Source organism: Tamandua tetradactyla, chromosome 16, assembly GCF_023851605.1.
Source record: "Tamandua tetradactyla isolate mTamTet1 chromosome 16, mTamTet1.pri, whole genome shotgun sequence".
Taxonomy (NCBI): Eukaryota; Metazoa; Chordata; class Mammalia; order Pilosa; family Myrmecophagidae; genus Tamandua; species Tamandua tetradactyla.
Window position 1 is genome coordinate 12,451,858 of NC_135342.1, and position 26,333 is coordinate 12,478,190.

At 52.2% G+C, this 26,333-nt stretch overlaps 1 protein-coding gene across 2 annotated transcripts; it reads right to left on the reverse strand.

The window, feature by feature from the left end:
* Window positions 1–246: 246 nt before the first annotated feature.
* On the reverse strand, window positions 247–26,328 carry SULT2B1 (sulfotransferase family 2B member 1). 2 transcript variants are annotated; one of them, XM_077131264.1, is made up of 7 exons: window positions 26,158–26,328; window positions 14,992–15,134; window positions 9,522–9,730; window positions 5,796–5,922; window positions 5,056–5,150; window positions 2,116–2,296; window positions 247–450 (listed from the first exon to the last, which is right to left on the reverse strand). In XM_077131264.1, exons 1-7 carry the CDS (start codon window positions 26,235–26,237, stop codon window positions 269–271), a joined length of 1,017 nt encoding a protein of 338 aa, XP_076987379.1. In that variant the 5' UTR covers window positions 26,238–26,328; the 3' UTR covers window positions 247–268. The 2 variants fall into 2 exon arrangements, with proteins under 2 accessions (XP_076987379.1, XP_076987378.1); XM_077131263.1 differs by lacking the exon at window positions 26,158–26,328 and adding an exon at window positions 15,846–15,983.
* Window positions 26,329–26,333: the final 5 nt, after the last annotated feature.

The window sequence follows — 26,333 nt, forward strand, 5'->3', positions numbered from 1 at the left end:
TGTATTTCCACAGCCTGGTCCTGGGCCCAGGAGGCTGGGCAGCTGCTGACCCTGGGAAGTCAGATGCCCAGCGGGGCTCCTTGCAGCACCTCTGCCTCTGGGCAGGCCTGAGTCACCTGCGCTGCTGGATGCCACGTGGGGGAGGGGGCCCACCCTCCCAAGGCCCTCACGCAGCTGCGGGAACCCCCCAGCCCTGTCCGCCCCCAGATGGCCCCCACCCTCGGCACACAAAGGAGCAGCAGCACCAACAGGAGCCATGTGTTTATTCTCAGGGTCGTGGGTGGGGGGTCTCAGGGTCCTGGACTGGGCTGGGGCTGGGGCTGAGCTTGGGGTCCTCCGGGGCCACGTCCCAGGGGAAGGCTGGCAGCCCCCGCATTTGCTCGTGGTAGACGCGGTCGAAGGCTTCACTCTGCGCCACAGTGAAATGGTTCTTCCAGTCGCCGCAGACCCCTGAGGGGTGGGAAGGGGTGAGCAGGGGTGAGGGGCCTCCCAGTGCACTGCCCCCACCCCAATATTCCAGCACCCTCTTTCCCACCTCCAGGCCTGTGCCTGTGATGTTCCCTGCGCCTGCACGCTGTCTCCCTGCCCTGGCCCCTGCCACCCCTTCCATTACAGGCATCACCTCCCCTCCCCAGCTTCACAGAGTGGGGGGCCTTCCCTGGGCTCCCACCTGGCTCCACTTTGCCCCCTTAACCTCGCTTCACAGGGACTCCCACCCCACCCCACCCACCCACCACTGCCAGGGCCCAGGGCACCCTTCTCCCCCACCCTCTCCTTCCCTGGTCCCTACTCAGTGGGCTTCCTGCCACTCTTTGTCCCCTCTACCTCCTGATTCCTCAAATCTCTCTGCTCAGAACATCTGCCTTCCCCTCTGCAGAGGCTCTGGGGGCAGGGATGAGAGGTCTCATAGGGGCGGGGGTGGGGGGACTGGGTCCACAGTGGAGGGAGGAGGCCCAGGCCCAGGAAGGGGCAACTGGACTCAGAGTCGGGATGCCCAGGTCTTAACCCAGAGCAGTTCTGGTGATACCACCTCCCTGCCTCAGTTTCCCCACCTGTAATCTGAGGGAGTGGGCTGCAGTCTCTAAGGGTTTTTGCAGCTTTTTTGAGGGCTCTGTTGGGGGGCGTCGTGAGGGGGACCAGAGGTCAGCTTCGACTCATCTTCCACAGTGCTCATGCCACCTCTGCTGCGACCTGCCCCGCTGTCCCCACAGGCCCTACGCACCCTCCCTCACTGCTCTGCCATCAGTTCCTTACCCCCCAGCCACCAGGGACAGCAGGGGGCTACAGAGCATGGCGGGGCACATCCCCGGGCTATCCAGACAAGGGCTTCCACCCCAGCACCATCCTCACCCGGAATGCTCTGGCCGACGTCATCCGGGGCAATTGGGGTTTTGGAAAGTACATACACCACGTCACAGGACCCCTAAAGAGGCTGGGGTGCTTCCTGTGGGGGTCTTAATAGCGGCCCCCCAAAGGCATCCACATCCTTATCCCCAGAACGTTTGGCTCTGTGCCCTACTGGCAAAAAGCATTAAACTGAGGATCCTGAGTGGGAGAATATCCTGGAGCATCCGGACAAGTTCAGAGGAACCCAAGGGTGATTATAAGTAAACGACTAGCAGAGGGGAGGCTCAGGGACGCTGCGCCACCAGCTCTGAAGGTGGAGGAAGGGGGCACGAGCCCAGGAACATGGACAGCTTCCAAAGCTGGAAGACCCAAGAACGGGATACTCCCTGGGCCTGGGAGAGCACAGCCCGGCCGAGCTGGACTTGGCCCAGCAGCTAACTGTAGACCTCACAACCCCAGGGTGTGAAAGAGCGTGTCTGCCCTGTGTGAAGCCGCGGAGCTGGTGGTGATCTGTAGCAGCAGCCCCAGGAGGCTGCTACACTCTCGCGGCCAACCAGCCCATGGCCAAGCACATGCCCTGTGGACGAGCTGCTCCCGGCAGAGCCCTCTGGACACAGCGCTGGGCCTGAGAGGGCAGAGGCATCGAGCTGGGGGGTGCCACACGCCAGGTGTGGCCTCAGTCACTGAGTCCCACCACCACCGAGACCCAGACAGCTTAAGTAACCTGCCCACAGGATGTGGCTGGCCAGCGCCTCGGCAGCCCCTCACCTTTCCGGAGGAAGGTTCCCTGGCGGTGGTCCAGCAGGCTGGGGGGCAGCAGCGTGTAGTTGGACATGGTGTTGGCCTTCATGGCCCCGAAGTCAGAGTGAGCCACGACAGAGCTCAGCGCCTCCTCGCTTAGTGGCCGGCCTAGGAACTTGCAGATGCGCTGCACAGAGCCGCGGAGGTCCTGGGGGCAGGGGCAAGGGGTCAGGGGGGCCGGGCCCACCCATGGCAGAAAGAGAGGACCTGGGCCCTGGGTGTCCAGGTCCTAACCCATGACTGTCAGGGTGAGTCTACCTCTGCCTCTGTTTACCCACCTGTAAGCCAAGGGTGGCCTATGATGATTAAGGGTTTTTGCACTTAGGACATTTTGGGGGCTTCTGTAGGTGGGAGGCTGGGGAGGAGGTCACAGCAGGGGACTGAGATCAATCCAGCACCTTATCCAGAAATCATTCTCCCTCAGGCTATTAATGGCCTGGGCCCCAAACCCCCAGGGTGCAAGCTCGGGACAGTCCCAGGGCCAGGCCTTCCTCTCACCTCCTGCCCCTATCCCCAAAATGGGACAGCCCATCAGCTCCCAGCTCCTCTTCCGTCCTGCCCTGTCCCCTCCTCTCTGACCCCAGGGCGTCAATTCAGGCTTCAACCTCTCCCCTCTGGACCCTTGCCCCAGCCTCCCTCTCCCGCAAGGCCGGCCATCCGTCCTCTCACAGCCCCTCTCACGGCCAGCCTCAGAGGGGTTTTCTGCATGCAGCACTGAGCTCACTCCTCCCCAACTTCCAGCCCTTTTGTGGCTCCCAGGCCCTGCCTCCTCCCCTGCTGCCTCCCCTTTCCTCTCAAGCCTTCCCTGCATTTTCCTCCCTCCAGGCCTTTGCACCGGGTGGCTGTAAACAAAAACACCCTGCACCACCCTTCAGGATGCCTTGCCTGTCCACCTGGCCAACTTCCCCAGCCAGATGCAGCTCAAACGTCTCCTCCCTCACGCCACAAGTTGCAGGCTGAGTGCCTACTATGTACCAAGCCCCTCATGGAGACCTGTGCCCATCCCGCCAAAGGCCTTGCAAGGAGGTGTCATTACCCCAACTGGGGAAATTGAGGCCCAGAGAGGGGAGGCTACTTGCCTAAGGCCACACAGTCAGGGGGCTCAGACTTGGGTCCCTGAAGCTCACACTCCTTCCCTCTACCTGGCTGCCTTCCTTGATATGCAAACCAACCCTCTGGGCAGCTCCACCAGCCCCACAGCCCTGATTTTCCAGGTCATTCCTGGTTTCATAACCCTCCATGCCTTTATCCCCTTGAACCATGGACGTGTCCCAGAAATTCTAACATGTTAGCAGTGCCTCACACTCAGGGGCATCCTGGGAGCCCTATTGGGCTGCGTGGCCCAGTTTCAGGTATGGAGAACAGTGCTTGATGGGAAAGTGGGGGTAGGGTGAGGTTGAAACCTTTTAAGGATTTTTCCATCGAAAATTTTTATCAGGGTTGGGGGAAAATATCTGAGCAACCCAGACCCACCGGGGTCTGCCGTGCAGAGCGGTGTGCTGGGCAAGCCAACAACCCTCTCTAAGCCTCAGCTTTCTCCTTTCTGTAACGAGGAGGGTAACAGCAAGACGATGAACTGTATGACACCGCCGTTTCTCCAGATCACAGCTGGCCAAATGTTGGCAATTTCATGTAGTTCGAGCTGACACGTGCATCTGTCCAGACTTCTCGAGGACTATGGGAGCTGATCCGTGCTCAGTATTTGGTGTCCGGCCTTCGACAGCCACTGGCTGTTATTATTCTTAAAAATCAGAAGCTAATCACTCAGACTCTACCTGCCAGCACCTTTGGTGCACCTTGCCGGGTGGATTCAGGATGCCATGTCCTGCACTATATGTTTTGCCATTTTACCCGCCAATCCTCACAACACTCTCTGACTCTCACCCATTTTAAGGATGAGACTTTTGAGGCTCTGAGATGAAGCTGGGATTTTAACTTTGTGGGACACAAAAAGTCCAGGCTATTTTCATTACAAAAAGTACTGACAAAAAGGATGCAAAAAAATTCATGAAGCAGGTATGAATGGAACATGTCTGGGCCTATTAGGGGGCTCCGCCCCCACCCAGGGTCCCTACCTCTCCGAACAGCTCTTCCTTAAAAGCCACAAATGATTGAATACATTCACTGTGGGATGTTCTGTCTAAAATCCCAGCATCCTCGTGGTCAGGCAAAGCTGTAATCATTCTGTATGCCCCTTCTTCCAGGGAGCCTTCTCTGATTACACCAGTCAGAAGACACTTCCCTACCAGAGGCCTATCCCAGAGATGCGTAATGGAGTCAACACAGGGCCCCAGTCTGACCCCACTGCTTCCCTCTGCTTTTCAAACTGTGACCATCCTTGACGCTCCTTTCCCAACGTGACATGGCTTCATGCTTTTCCTCTCACCTCCCTTGCTCAGAGACTGCCCATGGCTCCCACCTCCTCAGAGAAAAGCCACAGTCTCACCATGACCTCTATTCCCTCAACCCTCACCCCTCCTCTTCTCCCACTCAGACCCCATGGGGCGCGTGGCCCTCCTTGGAACATGGAAGCACAGTCCTGCCTCAGGGCCTCCGTACCTGTTGTTCCCTTCGGAGGGAATCCTCCCCTCAGGCACCCCCACGGCTCACTCCCTTCTCCTTCAGGCCTTGGTTCACATGCCACACTCCCGGGGCCTCCCAGACCACCCTGCTTAAAATCACACCCACTGCCTTCCTGAGCCCCCTTCCCTGCTCCCCTCGCACCAGCTGACCCACTACAGATGTTACTCATTTGTTCCTGCTGCATCTCCTGCTCTAGAAAGTCAGCCTGTTTCGCTCACTGCTGTATCCCAGCGCTTGGTGCCTTGGGAAGCAGAGTGGGCCAAGGAGGCCCCTGCAGGGAGAAATGAGGGGGTGATGCCTGGCAGAGGCAGGCTGGGAACTCACCTGCTGGAGCTCCTCGTAGGTGATGAAGAGGAAGTTCTCTTTGCCCTGCATCCGAATCCAGCCCTTAATGTGGTCGAACCAGGAGCCGAACTGCACTGCAGGCCAAAGGGTGGGTGGGGTGAGGGGTGGGCAGCAAGGCTACCCTCTCCAAGGGCTCCGTGGGGTCTCCCCAATCTGCTTGTGCCCCAGGCCTGGGCCCCACTAGCTGGACGCCACCCTCCTGACTCCCAACACCCCACATCCCTGCCGAACCAGCTCTTCTCCCCACCCCATCTTGGGCAGCCCCTGGCCATCCAAATAACCCCTGGAGGCAGCCTAGTCCCTCCAGCCTCGGTCCCCCACTGTGATGGCCCTGCAAAGCCAGGGTCTCGGACAAGAACAGAGAGAGGGACGCAGGGCTCAGGGGCTTTGCCTTTGTTAGCTTCTGGCACACCCCAGCCCTGTCTCCCTCCTCTCCCTGTGTATCTTTCTTACTCTCTGTCTCCACCTTTCTGCATATATGTCTCTCTGTTTCTCTCTTTTCCCAGTCCCTCTGTGTCCCTGTTTCTCTGTTTCCTCTGTCGGACTCTCAGTTTCTCGTTCTCTCCCCATCTCTGTATCTCTTACTGTCTTTTGGTCTCTCTCTTGGTCTCAGTCTCTCTTTATAACACCCTGTATCTACTCTTCTCCCTCCACTTTCTCTCTTTCCAGTTGGACCCTCTGGAGGCTCCTTTCCCACCCCTGCTCTGCCCAGGCCTCACCTTCCCCACTGAGGAAGTCATGCAGGAACTGGTCAGGAGTGCCGGGGTCCTTCAGCTGCCTGGCAATCTTGGAATAATGATAGAGGGACACCACCACGTCCCGGGGATTCCGGCCCATGTAGATCACCTGCATGCACATATTGAGGAGGGAGGAGGTGGCATCAGCCACAGGCAGGATCCTGGACCCTCAGGCAACTTGTCCTTGAGCCCTCTCTCTCCCGATCCCACAGCAGGAGACACTCAGTGTAGACTTCTCAGAGCACTTCCCAGCTAACAGTAGCTCAGACCAGATCACTGCATCCCAGAAGCTGGGTGAGCTCCCTCCAATCACGTTCTAGGGAGGAACCAGTGCAGGGACAATTTGGCTTTGGGGGATAAAGAGAAGTAAGGCACGGGGTTCAGGATGGGGTCAGTCAGGACAAGACCAAGCTGGTTCCTCCTTTCAGTTTCCACAGCCCAGACCCCAGCCTCCTCCTTTCCTCCCTGGCCCCAGGCGAGCTTTCAGCACCCACAGCTGGCCCCGCCCTTCCTGCTCACAGCCCTTCGGTGGCTCCCCAGTTGGAGGCCCCAATTACCGGGCTCCAATCTCTTTATCAGCTTTATCTTCCACAACCAACCCATTTTGGCCTCCAGCTCCACTCCAGCCCCATCAGACATGCCCCTCCCTGACAGCTGCACCTTCTCCAAGACCCAGTGCCGGCCACTGGGACTCCAAGTCACCCCTCGCTGAGCCCTGGGCCATCTCCACCAGCTCCTGCTGCCCTTGCCTGCTCAGGGTCTGTGGGCAGCCTCGTTCCCCCCCACACAGGGCTTGCCCTCAGCCCCAGGGCCTGAGCTTCGGTACAGAGCCCGGCCCACAGACGGCTTTGGCACATGTCTGAGGGCGTTACAAAGGCATAAAAGAAAGGAGGGTGGACAAAGCACCCAAATAAGAAATCCAAGGGAAACTGCATCACAAACATGACTTCTGATGTCAGACCTCATAATGCAGGGACACCCCAGGGCTTCTGCCTGGGTCCCCTTCTCTGCTCTGACTACACTTGCTTCCTTGGTGAATCGGCCCAGGTCCAGGCTCTAATGACCAGAGACAACACACAGACAGACTGCAAACAGATGTGTGGGGCCCAGACACTCTCCTCAGGCCCAGACTCGCTGTCTTATCGCCATGGCAACTCCCCCAACAACGGAGCTCCCGAACTTCCCCAAGCCTGCTCCTCCCTGTCCTCCCCACCGCAGGGCGAGTTCTCAGGCCTGCTGAGAGCTCAGGCTTCCAACCATGGAGTCGCCCTTCACTCCTGTCCTTCTCTCACACCCACCTCCTACCTGCTGCAAGCCCTCTGGGCTCCACCCAAAGCCAGCACCTTCTCTTCACCTCCGCAGCCAGCAGCCTGGTCCAGCCACCAACATCCCTCCCTCCTGGACAGTCCGTCACCGGCTCACTGGCTTCTGCTCTTAGCCCAACCCCAGCACACACAAGGTCTGTTCCACACCTGGCCGCCAGGGGATGCCTGAGACCCTCTCGGTTGGCTCCTATCCCAGAATAAGAAGCAAGGTCCGGGAAATACCATCAAAACCACTATGACAATAGGCTAAGCCTACTTAAAATTAGGCCTAAGGGTCACCCCCAGGAGAACCTCTTTTGTTGCTCAAATGTGGCCTCTCTCTCAGCCAATATGACAAGCAAATTCACCACCCTCCCCCTGTCTATGTAGGACATGACTCCCAGGGGTGTGGACCTTCCTGGCAACGTGGGACAGAAATCCTAGAATGAGCTGAGACTCAGCATCAGGGGATTGAAAAAACCTTCTCGACCAAAAGGGGGAAGAGACAAATGAGACAAAATAAAGTGTCAATGGCTGAGAGATTCCAAACAGAGTCGAGAGGTTATCCTGGAGGTTATTCTTACACATTATATAGATACCACCTTTTTAGTTAAGATGTAATGGAGAGGCTGGAGGGAATTGCCTGAAAATGTAGAGCTGTGTTCCAGTAGCCATGTTTCTTGAAGATGATTGTATAATGACATAGCTTTCACAATGTGACTATGTGATTGTGAAAACTTTGTGTCTGATGCAGTTATCTACGTTAATGATGACGAGCAAAACATATGGATTAAAAATAAATAAATAATAGGGGGAACAAATGTTAAAATAAATTTAGTAGATTGAAATGCTAGTGATCAATGAAAGGGAGGAATAAGGGGTATGGTATGTATGAATTTTTTCTGTTTTCTTTTTCTGAATTAATGCAAATGTTCTAAGAAATGATCATGATGATGAATACACAACTATGTGATGATATCATGAGTTACTGATTATATATCAAGAATGGAACGATCATATGGTAAGAATATTTGTGTTCGTATGTTGTTATGTTTAATAATAATAATAATAAAAAAACCCCACCATGACAATCATCATCACCCCCACCAGGATGGTTATTATTAAAAAAAAAACAAAAAACTGAAAATGACAAGTGTTGGAGATGACAGGGATACAGAGGAACCCTCGCATTGCTGGTGGAATGTAAACGGAGCAGTGGCTGAGGGAAAAAGCTTGGAGTTTCCTCAGAAAGTTAAGTGTAGAACTGCTGTATAACCTGCAACCCCCCAGGAAAGTGAAAGTAGGGACTTGAACAGAAGCTCGTGCATTGCTATGCATCACGGCATATTCATAACAGCCAAAAGGACGAAGCTACTCAAACTTCCACTCCCAGATGAAGGGATAAACAAAATGTGGGTACACACAATGGAATATTATTCAGCCATAAAAAGGAACAAAATTTCAATCCATGCAACATGGATGAACCTTGAAAACGTGATGCTAAGTGAAATAAGCTGGACACTAGAGGACGGATATTGTGTCATTCCACTTACAGGAAACAGCCCAGACAAGCAAAGTCATAGAGACAGGAAGCAGACGGCAGGTTACCAGGGGCTGTGGGAGGGTGGATGGGGAGTTAGCGCTCAGTGAGGACAGAATTTCTGCGTGGGGTGACGAAAAACTTCTGGTAACAGATGGTGGTGATGGCAGCTCAACATTGTGAATATAATTAACATCACTGAACTGTACACTTGAAAGCGGTTAAAACGGGGGAGATTTTAAGTTGTATGTGTTATCAAAATGAAAAAAAAAAAAAAAAGCCTTGTTTTCAGCATGGCCCACCGGGCCCCGCACCTTGGTCCCTGGCACCTCTTGGCCTGGTTTCTCCTCCTCTCCCCTTCACACACTTGGCTCTGGGCTCAAGGGCCTCCTCGCTGTTTTCTAGACAGGCCACACAGCCTTCCACTGCAGGGCCTCTGTACCTGCTCTTCCCTCTGCCCTCACCATTCCTTCCCGACACCCCCGTGGCACCCTCTCTCACCTCCCAGGTCTTTCCTCAAATGGCCCTTCTCACTGAGGCCGTCCTTGACCACCCTATTTACGATGGCAACCCCCCCACCTAACCTATCCTCTGTCCCCATGGGTGTCTACCACACAGGACCCACTAACCATTTTCCTTATTCATTCCCTCTGTTATCTACCGGTTCCTTTTAGAACTTGAGCTCTGTGAGGGCAGGCCTTTCCAGAACAGGGCCTGGTCTACAGTGGGTGCTCCATATATACGTGTTGACTCAATTAATTAATCAGGCTCCCTCTCCCCTCCCACCACTACGCACAAGCACAGGCACATACAGACACAGACGCATGTACACGCACACACATGCAACCCCTCCCGCTCCCGCACCTTGGCCTTGGAGTCGAAGAAGGCCTTGGTAAAGAGCTGGATGGGGAGATGAGAGCTCATGAGGCGGGGGCTGGTCTTGTACGGGAGGCTGAAGGCACCCATAATGGTCTCACACCAGGGCGCCCGCTCCCAGATGGGCACCGAGCGGATCCAGGAGGCATCCCCATCCCTCAGGATTAGGCTGATGATCTCGATCATCCAGGAGGTGCCTGTCAGGAGAAGGAGGGCACATTAGTGAGAGGTAGGAAGGGATCAAGAAGAAGACAGAATCGGATTCATGGCGGCTGCATTTCCTAATCCCTCTGCCACATATCTTTTATGTTTCCTTGCCACCAGCAGAGAGGAGAGGGCTGACTAGCAGCGTTTTCAGAGCAGGAAACCGAGGCTCAAAGAAACAAGATCACTCACCCCAGATGGAGAAGCTGGACAGACACAGTGATCCATCTCCCCAGATAGCGTGAGCTATTTGCCTGACCCCATTTCATTTTCCCTCTGGGAACATTTCCCAGGCCCCGTGCAGCCACATGGAGTTACACGACAGCACAGGCCACGGAGGTGCCCAAAGATGCAATGTGCAGCCATTTCCAACCCAGGTCCATAGAAACTTCTCACGCAACCCTCCACTCTCTCCTCTCCCTGCCCGCGGATGGATCCGCAGACTCCAGAGGAGACTCTGGAGACTTCTGGGGATGGAAAGCCATGAAATGGAAGGAACCCGCTACCCAAACGTCCCCCACCAGATGAATGGATAGACAAAATGCGGTCTGCCCATACAATGGAATATCATTCAGCCAGAACAAGTGACAAAGTTCTGCTCCGGGCTACAACATGGATGGGCCTTAAACACACAATGCTGACTGAAAGAAGCCAGACCCAAAAGGACGGTATCCTAAGATTCCACTTAGACAAAGCAAATTCATAGGGACAGAATGTAGATTAGCAGTTGCTAGAGGCTGTGGGGTGGGGGCAGGGAATGGGAAGTAACAGATCAATGGGTCTGGGGTTTCCTTCTGGGGTGATGAAAAGTTCCGGAACTACATAATGATGATGGCAACACACCATTGTCAATGTACTAAATGCTACGAATTGTACTCTTTAGCTAAAATGGGAAGTTTTATATTATGTGTATTTTACTGCAATATATATATACATAAAGGAAGGGGATAGGATCTCTGAGACTTCATGGAACCCCTCCTTCTCTTCATCCATCTGCATCAGATGGGGTTCACAGGATAGGAAATAAATTTCCATGGGTTAAGGTGCAGAGATTTTAAGGCATATGCAATAGAACAGCCAGCACTATTTTAATACATGGAAAAAGCTGGATTTGAACCCAGGTGCGTGGACATAAAAGCTCAACCCTTTTAAGTGTCCCCTGCTTGAGTACCCTTTCATTTCTGGGAGCCACAGAACCTCACATGGGAAGAAGGGGCCTCATCCATTAACCCAGTTCACAAGTTCAGATCCCAGGAGACCACAGGCAGGTCAGCTGAGGGATAAAAATACATTCAACAATGACCTGTCCTTAGGATTATACTGGATGGGACTCTAACTACCGCCCTGTGCCAGTTATGAATCGACTGCTTCTCTGCTCCAAAGCCACTCTTCTTTGCCCGTTCTGTGACACTGGAGCTAGACCCTGCCAGCATTTCTGCTTGCCAGGCGGCTCAGTGCTCCCCTCTGTCGGTAGAGGGCGCTGGAGGAACATGACATGATGCTGGGGTTTCTCTTCAGGCTTCCTGGGTGCTCCTCTCAGGAAGTGGACAGCAGCCAGTGGTGCAGGGGACACGCAGTGGCACCACCCCAGAAGGCAATGTTCTGACCAGTCTCCCAAGTGTCCTGGCAGACAAGTTCCTGCTTGCCCACCCTAGCTGGGGCCCTCAGAGAGCTTCCCGGCCATCACAGGGGCCACGAACAACCTCCAATGGAGTCCAGATGGGGTGGGAGCGAGTAGGGTCCCTCTTACAAATCTGTCTTAGGAGCTCTGCTTCAGCCCCCGAGGTAGTGGGAGCTCCGAATCACGTATTCCTGTATCCTCTGGAGTTCTCTTTACTTCCGGGCAATTGGTTCCCTGTGGCTTGTTAATTATTTATATTAAATGTTCCTGTTCAAATTTCCTGTTTCTGTCTCCTTTCTGGATCATGAGATACCATGAAGTGATGTAGCAGAGGTATTGGGTTTTCACAGCCCATTCTCTTCTTTTTGTGTTCGTATCAGAACTCCTAATTTTTAGCAGGGCACTCCGGCACCCAGCCAGAGACCACATCTCCCAGTCTCCTCTGCAGCCCAGTGAGATCACGTGACTAAGCTCTGGCCCATGAGATGTGAGCGGAAGTGATAAATGCACCTGTGGGTCGTGCCTTTGAAAGGCACGCTCCCCCCACCACTCTCTTCCCTTTACTGCTGGCAGCATTATGGAGACAGTGTCAGTACCAAGGGGAGTACCTAGCAGAGGCCAGCAAGCCAGAAGGAGGCTGCCTCCTACGTGACCGCTTGGAAACGAGTCTACCTGTATAGCCCACCTACCTCAGGACTGTCAAGGGAGGGAGAAATAAGCTTACTTCTTTGGGTCTATTTGTTATAGTAGCTCAACCTGTAACTTTAACTAATATAGGAAGGTCCTGTTAGTACCTTCTATGTCAGAGATGAGGAAATCAGGGGTCTGGAGACATTACAGGTCTTTTCCATACTTCCTGAGGGAGCACTAAGGATTTAAACCCAGCTGTGAATAACTTTTGGAACACAGGTTTCTCCATGGAATACTGTCTTGATAGGCTTGAAGCATCACCACAGATCTGACCCTATGTTAATCCCCCAACGACCAGAGTCCATGCCATTAAAATCCCAATCATAGAATGACGAACCATGAGTTCAAAGAGACCTCAAATTACAAAGCAACCTAAAAAGCCAAATACATTTGACTGCATAATTTCAGAATAAATCTGAATGGAAAAACCTATTATGAACAAAGTCAAAAGACAAATGACCATCTAAGTAGGGAAACATGCATAATTCATAATGCACACAAGGGTTAGGTTTGTTAATAGAAAAGAGCTCCTACAACGCAAACAAAAAGCCAACAACTCAACAGAGAAAAAAAAAAAAAAACGGACCACAGATAAGAATAGATCAATCATAGAAAGGGAAATATATAGTTCTTTACAAATCTAAAAATATGCTCAACTAGACTAATAACAATGGAAATGCAAATTAAAACCACACTGACATTCCATTTTTTCACGGACCAGTTTGGCAAACATTTAAAAGCCTGATTCATGATGTTGGCTGTGGTATGAGAAACAGGCCCCCTCAGACCCTGTAGTTGGGAGAACAAACTTCTGTATCTAAGTAGGGATACTAACTCCATCAAAATTACAAATGCACAGAACTTCCAATCACATAATTCTACACGGAGGAATTTATCTTACCTATTGATACAAACAGATGCAAATAATGTATGTATAAGGTTACTCAGCACAGTACTGCTGATAAAGACAAAAGTTTGGAAAACTCTAAATATCAATCAGTAAGGAATGTGTTAAACAAGTATTATTGCACATCCACATTCTGGAATACTGCAGAGCTGTAAAAAAAGAGAAAGCTCTTTGTTTAAAGTTCTAAGGGGATGATATCAAGGTGTAAGAAAAAGAAATTAAAGAAAAGGAGAGGGCGGGCCGCGGTGGCTCAGCGGGCAAGAGTGCTTGCCTGCCGTGCCGGAGGACCCCGGTTCGATTCCCGGCCCCAGCCCATGTAAAAAAACAAACAAACAAACAAAATATAATAAAACAAGAAAATGTTTAAAAATGTTTCCCTTTCTTCCTCCCTTCCTTCCTTCCATCCTTCCTTCCTTCTCTGTCTTTCCTTCCTTTCCTCCCTCTCTCTTTAAAAAAAAAAAAAAAAAAAAGAAAAGGAGAAAAGCATAAACAACATCAAGATGTGGAATGGCACATATGTTAATGTCTCTGGACAAAAGTAAGAAATACGTACATTTTTGCTCATCTCTGCAAGTTTGGAAGGATACACAGGGCAATACCAGTGACTGTGGGTAGAAAGAGATCTCTCATTGTAAACTTTTTGTTCCTATGAAATTTGGAGCTATGAATGTCTCTAGAGAGACAAAAAGTAGATCAGTGGTTGCTTAGGTCTTGGAGGTATGGGAGGGATCAGAGGGTGAAGGCTAAAGGTCATGGGGTTTCTTTTGGTGCTTATGAAAGTGATCGAAAATGGATTGTGGTGATGGCTGCACAACCTGTGAATATCCTAAAGCCAGTGGACTGTACACTTTGAATGGGTGAATTGTACAGTGTGTGAATAATATCTTGATAAAATATTATACAAAACCCCTCATGAACTCTGTACACAAGGATGAATGCAGTATTTTGAAATTTATCAAAAAAAATATTTTGGAAAAAAAAAAAGTCAAACAAGTTAACTCCATCAACTGAGAGAAAAAAAACAAAAGCCAAAGTCTGTCTCTTCTCTGACTAAAGCCTTCCAACAGGTCCCCATTGTTTGGTCATCACAGACCTTCACCTTAGCATCTACCCACACCCCCTCCAGCCTTTCTCATCATTCACTCCATCCCAACCTCACTCACCTTCTCTTGTCCCTCCAATTCACCATGCCCTCTCCCACCTCAGGGCCTTTGCACGTGCTGGTCCTCTGTCTAGGACTTCCTTCCTAGGGTCCTCCTCAGCACCACCCAGACCCTTCTGCATCTTCCATGTCCTAGTGTGAACAAGCCTCCCAGGAAGCCTCCCTGATCCCCCAGACCAGGTTGGTTTTGCCTCCCCCTGCTCCCTACCTTCAATGCTTCCTGCACCCTTCCTTGGTGGGACTCATTCTGACTCCTAATTATATAGTAATATAGGTGACTGTGCATTTAAATAAAGCCTGTCTTTCCTAACCGACAACCGTCTTTCTTGTTCAGAAGTGTGTCTCCATGACAAGTGACCAATAAATAGCATGTCAATGAGCAAATGGAGGAAAGAGCCTCCCTTCCTTCTTTCTTGCCTATCTTCCTTTCATCCACTCTTCCATTCTTCCTCCCTCCCACAAATATTTATTAACCGCTTATTATGTGCCAGGCACAGTTGCTGGCTCTAGGAACACAGCAGTGAACAAGGTAGACTAAAATATCAGCAACCACAGATCTCACCTTCTTGTGGGGAATAAATAAATAGAAATATGATAGGTGCCAGATAATGATAAATGTCATGAAGAAGGGTAGGTAAAGGGGATGGAAAGGGACAGGAGGCAGGATGGGAGAACTGTCTTAGCTAGGGAGGGCCGGGAAGGCCTCTCTCAGACCGGGAGGAAGAGTGGGAGAAGGCCATGTGGATGACTCAGGGAAAGGGCGCAAGTGGCTGAGGGGCCAGACAGAGTCAAGATCCACCCCCCTGGCTGTTTGCTCTCCCTTCTCCCCGGATGTCCCATCCCCATTCTTCCACTCTCCAGGCCCCAAATGTACCTGACTTGGGGTAGGTGACGATGAAGGTGTCGTCGTCCCGCACATCGCGGGCGTTCTCTGCGATGCTGATGCTCTCAGAGGAGTAGATGCCGACGGGGAAGGGGATACCCTTGTACCTGAAGTATTCGCCTTGCAGCTTCTGGCTGTATAAGAAGGCAGGGGAGACACCATGAGGATAAGAAGGTAGGAAGAGAAGGGCAAAGGTCGCCCGGGGGCCTGCGAGGGTGTGAGACCAAGGTCCCCGGAGTCTGCATGGAGGGTTAAGTTGTACAGCTGAGGCCTCCCAGACTCACGTCAGAAAGTGGCAGAGAAATCTCAGGATTGGCGTGAGAGGTGAGCAAGGAGGGGGCCCCAGGGGGCGATGCCCCTGGCCAATGCAACCTTGCGGAGGAACTTAGGCTCAGCCTCGTTTCTTCTTCTGCAAAATGGTGGTGGCAACGGTGCCCGGTGCTTAACGCTTTCCATACATTTTATGCTTCCCCCCAATCCTGGAAGGCGGATGTTCAGTCGCCACCCCATTTTACCCAACGAGGGCCCCTTCTCACCCCCACCCGGCTGCTGAGGGGCAGTGCCCGCGTAGGAAACCACGGGCAGAGTCATCGCCACGCTAAAGAACGCCTTCAGCTTTGAGCCTCTCACACTCGAGCTGCTTTTCCAACCCTCAGCCCCATCCAGCAATGTGTTCACGTGGCCAGACGCTTCAGTCACAATTTTCAAAGGTGAGACAGCCTCAGAGCAATCGAGGACGTCTGCCGCCTCCCGCCATTCCAACCTCCCCAGAATCTCGTATACCGTGGCGTGGGAGGCGATGAGTATTTTGGGGATAGGGCTAACGGGAGTTGGATTGGGAGTACATTGCGTCTAGCTTTAGTGTGACACTGATGAGCTTCGCAGGCACGTCGGGGGTACTGTTTGGGTGACCCGGGCCCGGATGCGTGCAGACGGCCGCCACGACGTAAAGGCGCAGGGACATAAGCTGTATCGCGATATTACGGCGGTTGTGTCGTGATGTTATGCTGTGGTATCGCGAATTACGGGAGTAGTATCGCGATGTTTCGTGTCTCAAGGCTGCCGGCGCCGCCAGGGTCTAGAGCCGGAAGGTAGTCTGAGCTATTTTTCTAGAATGTTCGTATATTTCAGAACATAGCAGACTGCCTCCACCATGTGGCAGGTTGCTGTGATTTCTTTCACGTTCCAGACAAACATTTCCTCTACCTAATTTTGCAGTCGCAACTGTTTTTTCTTCTAAACGGTCTAAACTGGCCCTCACAGCGGGTCTGCCCCATGGTAACTACTCTGTGCTATTTTTCATTTGCGTCCCTTTATAAGAAGATAGACTGAAATTTCAAAACTATATGTGTGTGTTGGTTATATTGAAAGGATATAGCATAACATTACTAAGAAGTTCCATTTTGGGGTAGTGAAGAGAATGTTACAAATAATTGTTTTATCAGGGGAGTGTTGGTCTGACCGCCCAGAAGCTCGAGCATAACGCTGAGTGAAGGGCGGGGGACGCGCAATAGCCCACAGAAATTCAGAAACAGGGAAAAGTGATTTCTGGGGTTAGAAAGCCAGATCTGGTTCCCCTTGGTGGGAGGGCCGGGACAGGGTGGGGACGGGAGGGGACTCCTTGGGGGTTGGGTACAAGGCGGTGGGTGGGTGCCCGTTTTGCACACCTCTGTGGTGGTACTCTTGTGAGTTTTATGTTAATAAAATATTAAATGAATGAATGACTAAAACGTTAAAGGAAAAAAAGTCTCTCTCCATGAAAACAAAAATGTTCTTAAAAAGGAGGCCGAATGTTGGGGTGGAAGAAGTTGAAAATTCTGCTGGCTTACAAAGACCTTTTCCTTTAGTTTCTCCTCAACTGCTCAGTTGACGTCATGAGGAACCTGCGGTCCATAGAGGGCTGCAGCTTGCGCTGGGGGCACCATTGTCTTTGCTGAAGCCCTCCATTGGCGTCAGCGATTTGAGGGATAGGGAAGAGTTTCCATGAGACCTGGTGCTGAGGGATGTAGGCCAGAGATCTGTGCCCTTGCCTGGGGTCGCAGGAGAGCTCTGCGGAACCGGAAGGTTCAGCCCAGTCTGCCGGAGTTCCCAAAGGGCAGGGCCCTGAGAGGGGCTGGGAGGGCGTCTGTGGGGGATTCTGGGTGCACTGGCCCCCTTCCTCCCTGGGGTTTGCTCTGGAGAGGGCAAGAAGAGCTGGTTGCTGCATGGGGAACTTTGTGGGTCCTACTTCCTAGTACCCAGACTGATACAGGCTTTGTGGGTCCTACTTCCCAGTACCCAGACTGGTAAGAGCTCGTTGCCAGCTCCGAGTCTGACTTTGCCATTTTCCAGCCGAGCGGAGGGCCTTTTAATCTCTCTGTGCCTCAGTTTCTCAATTGTAAAATAGGGGGTAAGAGAGGTGATACAGTGTCATGTTCTCAGCACAAATTCTAGAAAGCCAGACTACATAGGCTTGAATCCTAAATCCCACCAGCTGTGTGACTGTGCCTCAGTTTCCTTACCCATAAAAACGGGATAATAACGTTCTTTACCTCATAGGGTCGTGTTCAGCAGTTAAATGCTCAAACTATGCCTGGCACAGAATAAGCACTATATAAATATCTGCTAAATTTAAAAATAAAAATGGTTAAAATAGCACCGGGTTTGTAATCTACATTCAATACATCTAGGCTAAAATTATTATTGTTGTTATTATATGCAATAATAGAGGCAACGCTGGGCATCACGTGGGCTCAGAAGAGGTTCTTGGCACAGCCTCTGCACACAGGAAGTGGTAATTACTGTAATTGTTTGATGATGTAACCAGTTACCCATCGGTAGCGGTGGTAGAATTCGTGATGTCACTGGTTACCAGGCAGGTTTAGCCCAGTGGGGGAGAGCTGTGAGATCATCAGTTACCAGGCAGATTTGTAGCTCCGAGTCTGTGGGTCACACGTACCATTTCCACCCTCGGGCAGTGCATCCACCACTTTGAGCCTCAGTTTCCTCATTTGTCCCTGGGGATGATGGTAATCTATACCTCATGGTTTTAATCCTACCTGAGGATTAAAAGGGAAAATATATTTTAAGCACTGGGCTCAGGAAACGGAAGCTCCTTTTACGGTTATATTTTAGTCTTTGGTCTGGCCAACAGCTGCTTGAGGGAGCAGCTTCCTTCCAGTCTTACAGAAAAGGAAAATGGAGCCACCAAATGGGAAAGATCCAGGGCCGTGTCCTTCAGGAGTCCCTGAGATATTCACTGAGTGAATAAATGAATGAATAGGAGAGCGCCCCCTCTTCCTGCCACCCACTCTTGGCACTTACTGTCTCCTAATTGGCCATCCAGACCTGGCCCAGGAGGCCAGGGTGGAATGTGGAGTGTTGGGACTTTGTTGGTGCTCACCCAGTATGTAAGGGAATGAATGAAGGCACGCATGCGTGAGCCTGTGACAGGGACCAGGACAAGAGACAGGCAAAGAGCACCTGTTGTAGGTCCTTACATCTGCCTCGGTGGTCCTTAGTCCACACTGTACTTTAGAATCTCCTGAAGGGGATTTAAAGACTCCCAAAGACCAGAATCCCCTAAGGGGCCTTTAAAAGCTCCCAAAGTCTGGACACCCCAGACCTGCAGCAGTCGACCCTCACCACTACACTCTCTGAGCCCAGAACAGCCTGCCCACCATGGCTAGCTGCTCAATCAATAATTGCTGTGGCATGAACAGGGTAAATCTGGGGATTTCCTTGCAGGTTACGATGCTAAGGACAAGAAAATGGAAGTTCTGGCTATGAAGCCAGTGCAGGGCAGAGTTGGGATATGAACCCTGGTTCCTGGGGCAGGCTCAGCCCTCAGGCAGTTTCTGTCTCACCTGCCCCATGTACCCCACGTCTCAGCCCCAGCCCCCAGTCATGGCGCCCTCTTCGCATCTCTGGGCCTTGGTACCTGTAGTTCTTTTTGCCAGGAATGCAGGCCCTCCTGCTCCCCACGCCAAGCAGGGAGGCCTCCAGCTGGATTCCTGCTTGCCTGTGTCCTAAGGCAGGCGTGGTGCACCTCCTGTCCCCACCTCGTAAATCAAATCTGCCCCCAGGGTGGCCTTCCCTCTCCCGGGGTCACAAGCTTGTTTTGTTCCCAGGCCACGTCCTCAGCCTGGCATGTGGGCTATAGGGCTGTCGCTGAATTTATGCGGAGGAATGAAGGTGATGATTGAGCTGGGTCAGAGAAGGAGGACCTGATGGCAGGGTCAGCTGACAAAGCTGCAGCTGATGTGAAGGGGTCTACTAAAGACCCCAGGACATGTAGGACTCTTAAAAACTGCATAGCAGCATCTCAATCCTCCCCTGCCTTCCTCCAGAAAACATTCGGCCCCTCCTCTCCATCCCCCATGGCCCTGGCCCAGCTCAGGTCACCTTCTCTCACTCACACCCTCGGTCCAGCCTCCACCCCAGCCTCCCTGCTTCCAGTCCAGTCCCCAACTGCCCCTGCCCCTCCCCTTCTCCCCAGTGCCCCTCAGCCCAGCACTTAAGGCCCCATTTAACCTAGATCTGCCTGCTCATCTGGCCTCATTTCTTCCCAGATGGCTGTAGTCACACCCATTTCTCCGAGCATTTCCATACTTCTGAGCCTTTGCACACGCTCTTCCTCTGCCAGGAATGCCTTTCCCGCCTCCTCTCTCTGCCAGCGTCTCCACGGTCAAGACCCAGATCACATCTCAGCTCATAAATGCAGACTTCCTTAACCGATGGCCCCCAACCCTAGCCCACTGGCCCTGCCCTGTTTTTCCCTTCCCACTTGTCCCCGTCTCAGCTTCTCTGAAATTTAAAATATTACCTTGATTATGCATTGTTTTCCCTGTTTGCATGTAATCTCTATGAACCCAGGGTTCTTTTTTGTCTGATAGTTTGTTTAGTGTGTCCAATTTGCTGATCTATTTGAAGTAGCCCCCACAGGATGGCCTTCAGGGAGAACTTCAAAAAATCAGTATTTGCTAAAGGAATACAGATCACGCTAATAACGATCCCTGGCGTTCACCAACTGGGTAATGGACCTAAACCCATTTATTCTGAGGCCGGTGGGGTTACCCTCCCTTTGCACAAGTAGGAAAGGGAAGCACAGAGAGGTAGAGTCACGTGGCCAGTGTTGCACTACGGCAAAGGGCAGGGCTGGGATTTGAACCCAGACAGTATGGCTCCAGAGTTTGAACCTTTCATCATTCTGGCTGCTACGTGACCTAAGGGAACTGTATTTACCTCTCTGAGCCTCTGTTTGTTCTGGCATGAAGTGCCTTTGGGAGTGTGTTCCTTCAGTGCAGGGGATGTGAGTGGTTCCAGAAATGCGGATGAGTGAGGGGAGAAGGTAGGAAGATAAAAGACATGGGTCTGACCTCAGGCCACTCATATAGCCTCCTTAAATGTCAGCTTCCTCCTGTCACAGGACTATTTAACTCCTAGGGGCATATTCTCATATATCATATCCTATTATATTATATTATATTATATTAATTCATGTTTGCGTGTATACAGCAGTCTGTTCCTTTTTATGGCTGAGTAGTAGTCCATTGCCTAAATAAACCATAGTGTACATATCCATCCCCTTTGTTAATAGACACTTGAGCTGTTTCCAGGTTTTTAAAACAAAACATTGTGATTGTTCCTGGACGAGTCCTTGTGTGGACATATGTTCTCATTTTTCTAGGATAAATAACTAGTAATGGAATTGCTGGATCATACAGTAGGTGTCATGCTGTTTTCATTATAGTACTTTTATGTCAGTTTTAATAACAAGAGGGCAAGTTCCTCCTCCCCATTTTTTCCCTTGGCAGTTCTTGCACGTGTAAACACCTATATCTATAGCAATTCTAAAATGGGTTTGCCAAAAGAACCCAGTTGAGATATATATCACTTTGATGTATGACTTTCCTAATAATGAAACTCAAAGAAATCTAGCTAAATAAGCTAATTACTCTCTGCAAATTCTCCAAGGGCTTCATTCCTAATGAGCTTCTGCACTCATTGTCTTGTGACTTTGCTGGGCTGTGAGCTCCTTGAGGGCAGGAGCTTGGTTTAAAAGGAGGCGTTGCCCCTCCGGTAGATGCTGGGCTTTGCAGGGTGTTATAGGATGTGATTCACATGCAGCCTGCTAAGGGAGGTACTTATCAGCCCATTTTAGAGAGGGGGAGACTGAGGCTTTGAGCCATGGAGTGTCTCACCCACCACACCCACCCCGTGGATGACACACTTTGGGTTTGAGGTCCTGGGCTCTGTCCCTTAAACCCCATCAGGCTCACTGCACATCCCTGTCAGTCTGCACTGCCCCACCTCCACTCCCCACCTCAGCACAGCGTCACACAGCATCAGCTGCTCTGCCAGGGCAGCCAGTGTTGTTCTGTTCTCACTGTCAAGTTCGACTTGTTCCCTAAATCCTCCATGCTCCACCACACCACTGAGCCGCTGAGCCCACTGTGCCTTTTGCCTGGAGGCTCTCAACTCCTCTGTCTTTCATTTCTCTCTATTCTCTTTCTCTTCTCTCTCCCCGCCCTCGCCGTCTCTCCTTCCAACATACATCTATTAAGCTCCTACTATGTGCCTCCTCTGGCCCTTGGGACACTCACGGTTGTCTCCAGAAGATGATGCGGTGATGGAAATGCATCTATCCTGTGCGGTCCCAGGCGAGGCCGCCCGCCACGTGTGGCTGCTGAGCGCTTAAAACGGGGCGAGGGAGCCCGGGGAACCTAATCTCTCATTTTATTTCCTTGTTATTCCTGTGAATCTAAACGAGCATGCTCAAGTCAGTTGTCGGAAACCATTTAAGCAAGGCTAGAACAACCTGGGTTTTCAACTGTAAAGTTGATGAGATCTAAATGCAGATCGAGTGTTTCTGATGAAAAGCCAGCGTCTGAATTGAATAAACACACGCCAGACTTCAAAGGCTTAATGGGGCACACACACACATACACACAAAATGTAAAATAGCTCATTAATAGTACTTTTTTTGGTATCGATTACCTGTTGAAATGACAATATTTCGGCTATGTTGGGGGGAATAAAATATAAATCTAAAGTGAATTTCAGGCATGACTTCTGTACATCTACTATAGCTCTAAAAAGTAAATTTAAAAACCCGGCAACATTGAGTTTTCCAAGCCAAAAAAAAAAAGTTAATGTCACCTGTTTATTTTACTTCTTTACTTTTTTGTTCTTAACATGGCTGCTAGAAAATGTTTTCATATGGGGCCTGTGTCATATTTCTACTGGACAGTGGTGACTGGGAGAGTGGACAGACCATAAATAGGCCCATCATCCTTATCAAGTCCCCAGGAGAAGGGATAGCCAGACAGGGCCCCCCTCTTACTGTAGTTCAAAGCCCCTGGCTGGTCCGTTTCTTTTGCATGCAGGTTAAGAGCTGGGTCTGGGGATTCCTCTCTGGGCCTCAGTTTCCCCATCTGTAAAACGGGAATCCTAACAGTGGCTGCGTCACAGCATTAGGAGGATTTGATGATCTCATCCCAGCCAAGCTCTGGGAACAGGATTGCAATTAGGACCCTTCTTTGTGCCGTCCCCACGCTTTCCATGACCTTTGTTCCCTGCTCCGGAGGGGTCATGGGCATTGGAAAAGGAGAAAGGAAAACCTTGTGGACACTGACTCAACAGAGGGCAGGGGGTCTGGCCGACTTCCCAGATGTGACAGCCACCTTGCCCTGCACGGAGGGGCCCAGCTTGCGAGTGGCCCAGGTGGGATTCGAACTCGGGGCTGCCTTCCTGGAGGGCAGTGAGACAGGGACGTTATTGCCTGCACAGGGCCAGGTCTCAACTTTCCCTGTGGCCTTGCCTCTCCTGAGGCTTCTGCTCCAGACCCCCGTGCCAGGGTCTCTGTCCTCCCCCACGGTTAGTCCAGCTCCCACCACCTTTCCTGGCCTAGGTCCCACGTCTCGCCCCCCAGAGCCGCCCCTCTGCAAACTGGGCAGCAGGGTTCCTTCCAGATGTACCCTGGATAGTCTCACTTCCCAGCCTTTGTCTCTGCCCGTTCCTAGGCTAGAGTGCAAGTGGGAGCTGAAAGCACCCTGCCCTTCATTCTTGGAGCCTGGGGCCCTGTACGCATCTTTCTGGAATTCTCACCGAGGCGCCTGGATCGTCTAGGGGAGGCCCTGAACCCCCCTCCCTCCTCCTCGTCTGCCCACATTCCACCCAGGTGGCCAGGTCCAATGTCCGATGATTTATTTCTTGTTTGGAACTTTTTTTTTAATCCCCGTCTTGGAAAAGGACGCCCAGGGACTGGCAGCACTGTCGCCATAAAATCACTCGAGTGGCTCAGACCTCTCTTGGGAAAGGAGGGGCAGGGGCTGTAAAATCAAGGCTGGCATCTCCAGCCATAAAGGGTCAGAGAGAGAAACGTTCCCCGGCCCCTCCCCTGCACCAGCACCGGGGACTCAAAGATCAGAAGGAGGGAAGGGGCCAAGGCCAGCCAGGGTCCAAATGTCTGACTCGGCTCTCACCAGGTGGGGCTGGTCGTGGGGCAGTCCAAGGTGCGTGAATGGCAGAGAAGTGTCACCAACCCAGGGGAACCCCGCTAAGTCCCTGATCTTCCTCCTCCCCAAATTCCTTTCCTGCTCGCCCAGGAGTGGCAGATGAAGCCAGGCTGCCCCAGCCCTGGCCAGGCCACACTTGAGGCTGTGTGACTTTGGGGAAGTTACCCACCCTCTCTGACTCTCCGTTGCCTCAAATCGTAATTGGGATAACAGTTCACTGTTTAAATGGGATAATCGCAGAGGGTTGTCATCAGGATAAAAAGAGGTGATGTGTGGAGGGCGCTGAGCAGAGAGAGGGCTCAAATAGTGTAGGGATTGGCCAGTGACTCTGCCACCTGTAACTGGTGATAACTGCCTCTGTCTTGCCTGCCTCCTATTTCTCTTTTCCTCTTAAAAATGTCAATTGTGCCATTATTATGCTTTTAAAATCTCTTTGGTTTGAACTAGGCCAAATGGAACTCAGATGCAAATTCTAAAGCAAATTTCATTTATGCCAACCACTCCCCCACTCCAACCCGAGAACTAGAACATTCCAACCTGAACTCCCACCACGGCCGCCCCTGGCTTCCCTGAACCAGTCTCTGTCCCTCTACTCTCAACTTCCCTTCCCAGCATGCCCTGCTCTCCAGCACCTGCCCTCCATCCCTGACTCATCCCCTTTGCGCCCCAGCTCAAACGTTGCCTAATCTCACCTCCATTCATTCCTTGGCATGACTTTCAGAGCCTTCCTAAATCCCCTGCGTTAGGGAACAGAGATAATTCCGGGTCCATCCCTATCTACAAACAAGCCAACATTTGGGGGCTGTGGGCTGGGGATTGAGGTCAGAAGAGTGAGCAGGGACCTGCCATGGGGGCTCCCTTACCCCAACCCCCACCTACCCCGCCCCAGCCGGGAATCTTAAATTGCCCAGGTTGAGAAGGACTTTGCAGAGAGGGCAGAGATCCCCCTACCCCGCCCCCTCCCAGGCCTAAGAAACTGCACAGGAAAAGGTTTGGTGGTGGGAGAGCCTGGAAGCCGTCAGGTGTGGGCAAGGCATTGAACAAGGCCGGGAGCAGGGGCGCGGACAGGCCAGTTGGGGGCCTGCTGCCCTGAAGTCCACACTGAGGTTTCCAGCCACAGCCACCAAGGCAGAGGAGGTAAGGAGTATGATGAGGAGATGAAAAGACATAAGAGGTGGGTCTTGGCCAGCAGGAGTCCAGCCCCCTTAAATCAGAGCAGCTGTCCTGGTCTCTATTCTGTATTTCTGATGCGGAATAAGATTTCTCTCGGGGGAAGAAAGCTATGACTTAGAAAGATTTTGGAAACCATTGCCATGGGCACTGGTAAGCCATAGAAGGTACGGGAGCTGGGGATGAGTAGGGATTGATTTGGGGATTATGAAAAGCTTCTCTGGGAGTCCTGACAGAGAGAACCAGATATGTAAAGGCAGTAGGTCAGGGAGCAGTCAGGTGCAGTCAGGGAATTTGGAATTTGACATAATGGGTTAGTTGGAGCCTGGAATGCAGGAAGGGAGGAGATTGGCTTGGGGGGGTGGGCGGAGTCAGAGCACCAGGGCCTGGAATGTGGGTTTGAGGGGCTTAGGTGCTGGGGAGTCACAGAAGAGATGGGAGCAGGGGAAGGGCAGCTCTGGGCTGGGGGGTGGGGGGGGCGGGGAGGTGGGCTATACCGGATAGGAAAGCAGGAGGCAGAGAGGCCGGGTGGAGGCTGGGGTGAGGGTTCCAGGTGGGAGAGAAAGAGGCACTGCGGTGGGGACAGGCCTGAGGTGCCTGCCTTTTCACAACCTGGGGTGGCCAGGGGGGCTGAGTAGCTGGGAGAGACTTGCCTGGTGGGAGTGCAAGGGATTGAGGATATAGTCTAGACTTGCTGAGTGACCTTGGACAGGCCGCCTGCCCTCTCTGAGCCTCCATTTGCTCATCTGAGAAACAGGGCCAGGGGGAGGCCCGTGGAGGCGGTACAATCAAGGCTGGCAATGAAAAGGAGGAACCCCAGGCTCTGGTTTCAGATCCGCTGCTAGCCACGGAATCTTGTCACTTTTAGCCTCAGTTTTCCCATCTGGAAAGTGGGTACCAAGAAACTGTCTGACTCATCACCCATGGCCTGAGAGAGCTAAGGAGATGGGGATCACTCTGAACTGACAGCTTCTGTGAGGGCTGGGGAGTCTTTGGCAGATGCCCCAAGCTCCCTGGGGGGCAGGTTCTCCATCTGGGACTCAGCTGCACACCCAACCCCTGTCATCTCTGCTCTGCCATCTTCCCCCTTGATACTGCTAGGTGGCAGATCTATCCAAGGGAAATTATCCCGATTTGAATCCTTTCTGGGGTAAGAAATGGAGATACAACAAGTTCTTCTGTCTCCAGAGCAGCCACAAAGTGCCCTAAGCCAGGGAGACAAAGGCTGTCTGTTGACAAACAGAGAAACTGAGGCCCCGAGAGGGACGGGGACTTTCCAGGCATCCCAGCTGGTGACTCAGCCCAGCCTGAGTACCCCCACTCCCTTCGCAGGATGGCCCTGAGCAGCCACCCAGTGACCGTGGGATGCCGGGTGTCACCTCTGCAGCGGCTCCTGGCTCTCCCCGCGGGCTCCGCACTCGCAGGGCCTGGGGCCACCTCCCCGGGGCTGAGGGGGGGGGGTCTCCGGGCTCGGGCCCAGGCTTCTTACCTGATCTTGGAGATGTCCTCCAAACGGGAGTGCCACAGCTCCGGGATCCGGGTCTCCGAGGCTTCGGAGGGCCAGTCCATGGCAGGCGGGCGAGGAGGGCGGGGAGGGGAGGACGGCGCAGGGAGCAGGCGGCACGGGGGCCAGGTGTGCGCTGCGGCAGCGTCTGCCACCTGGGG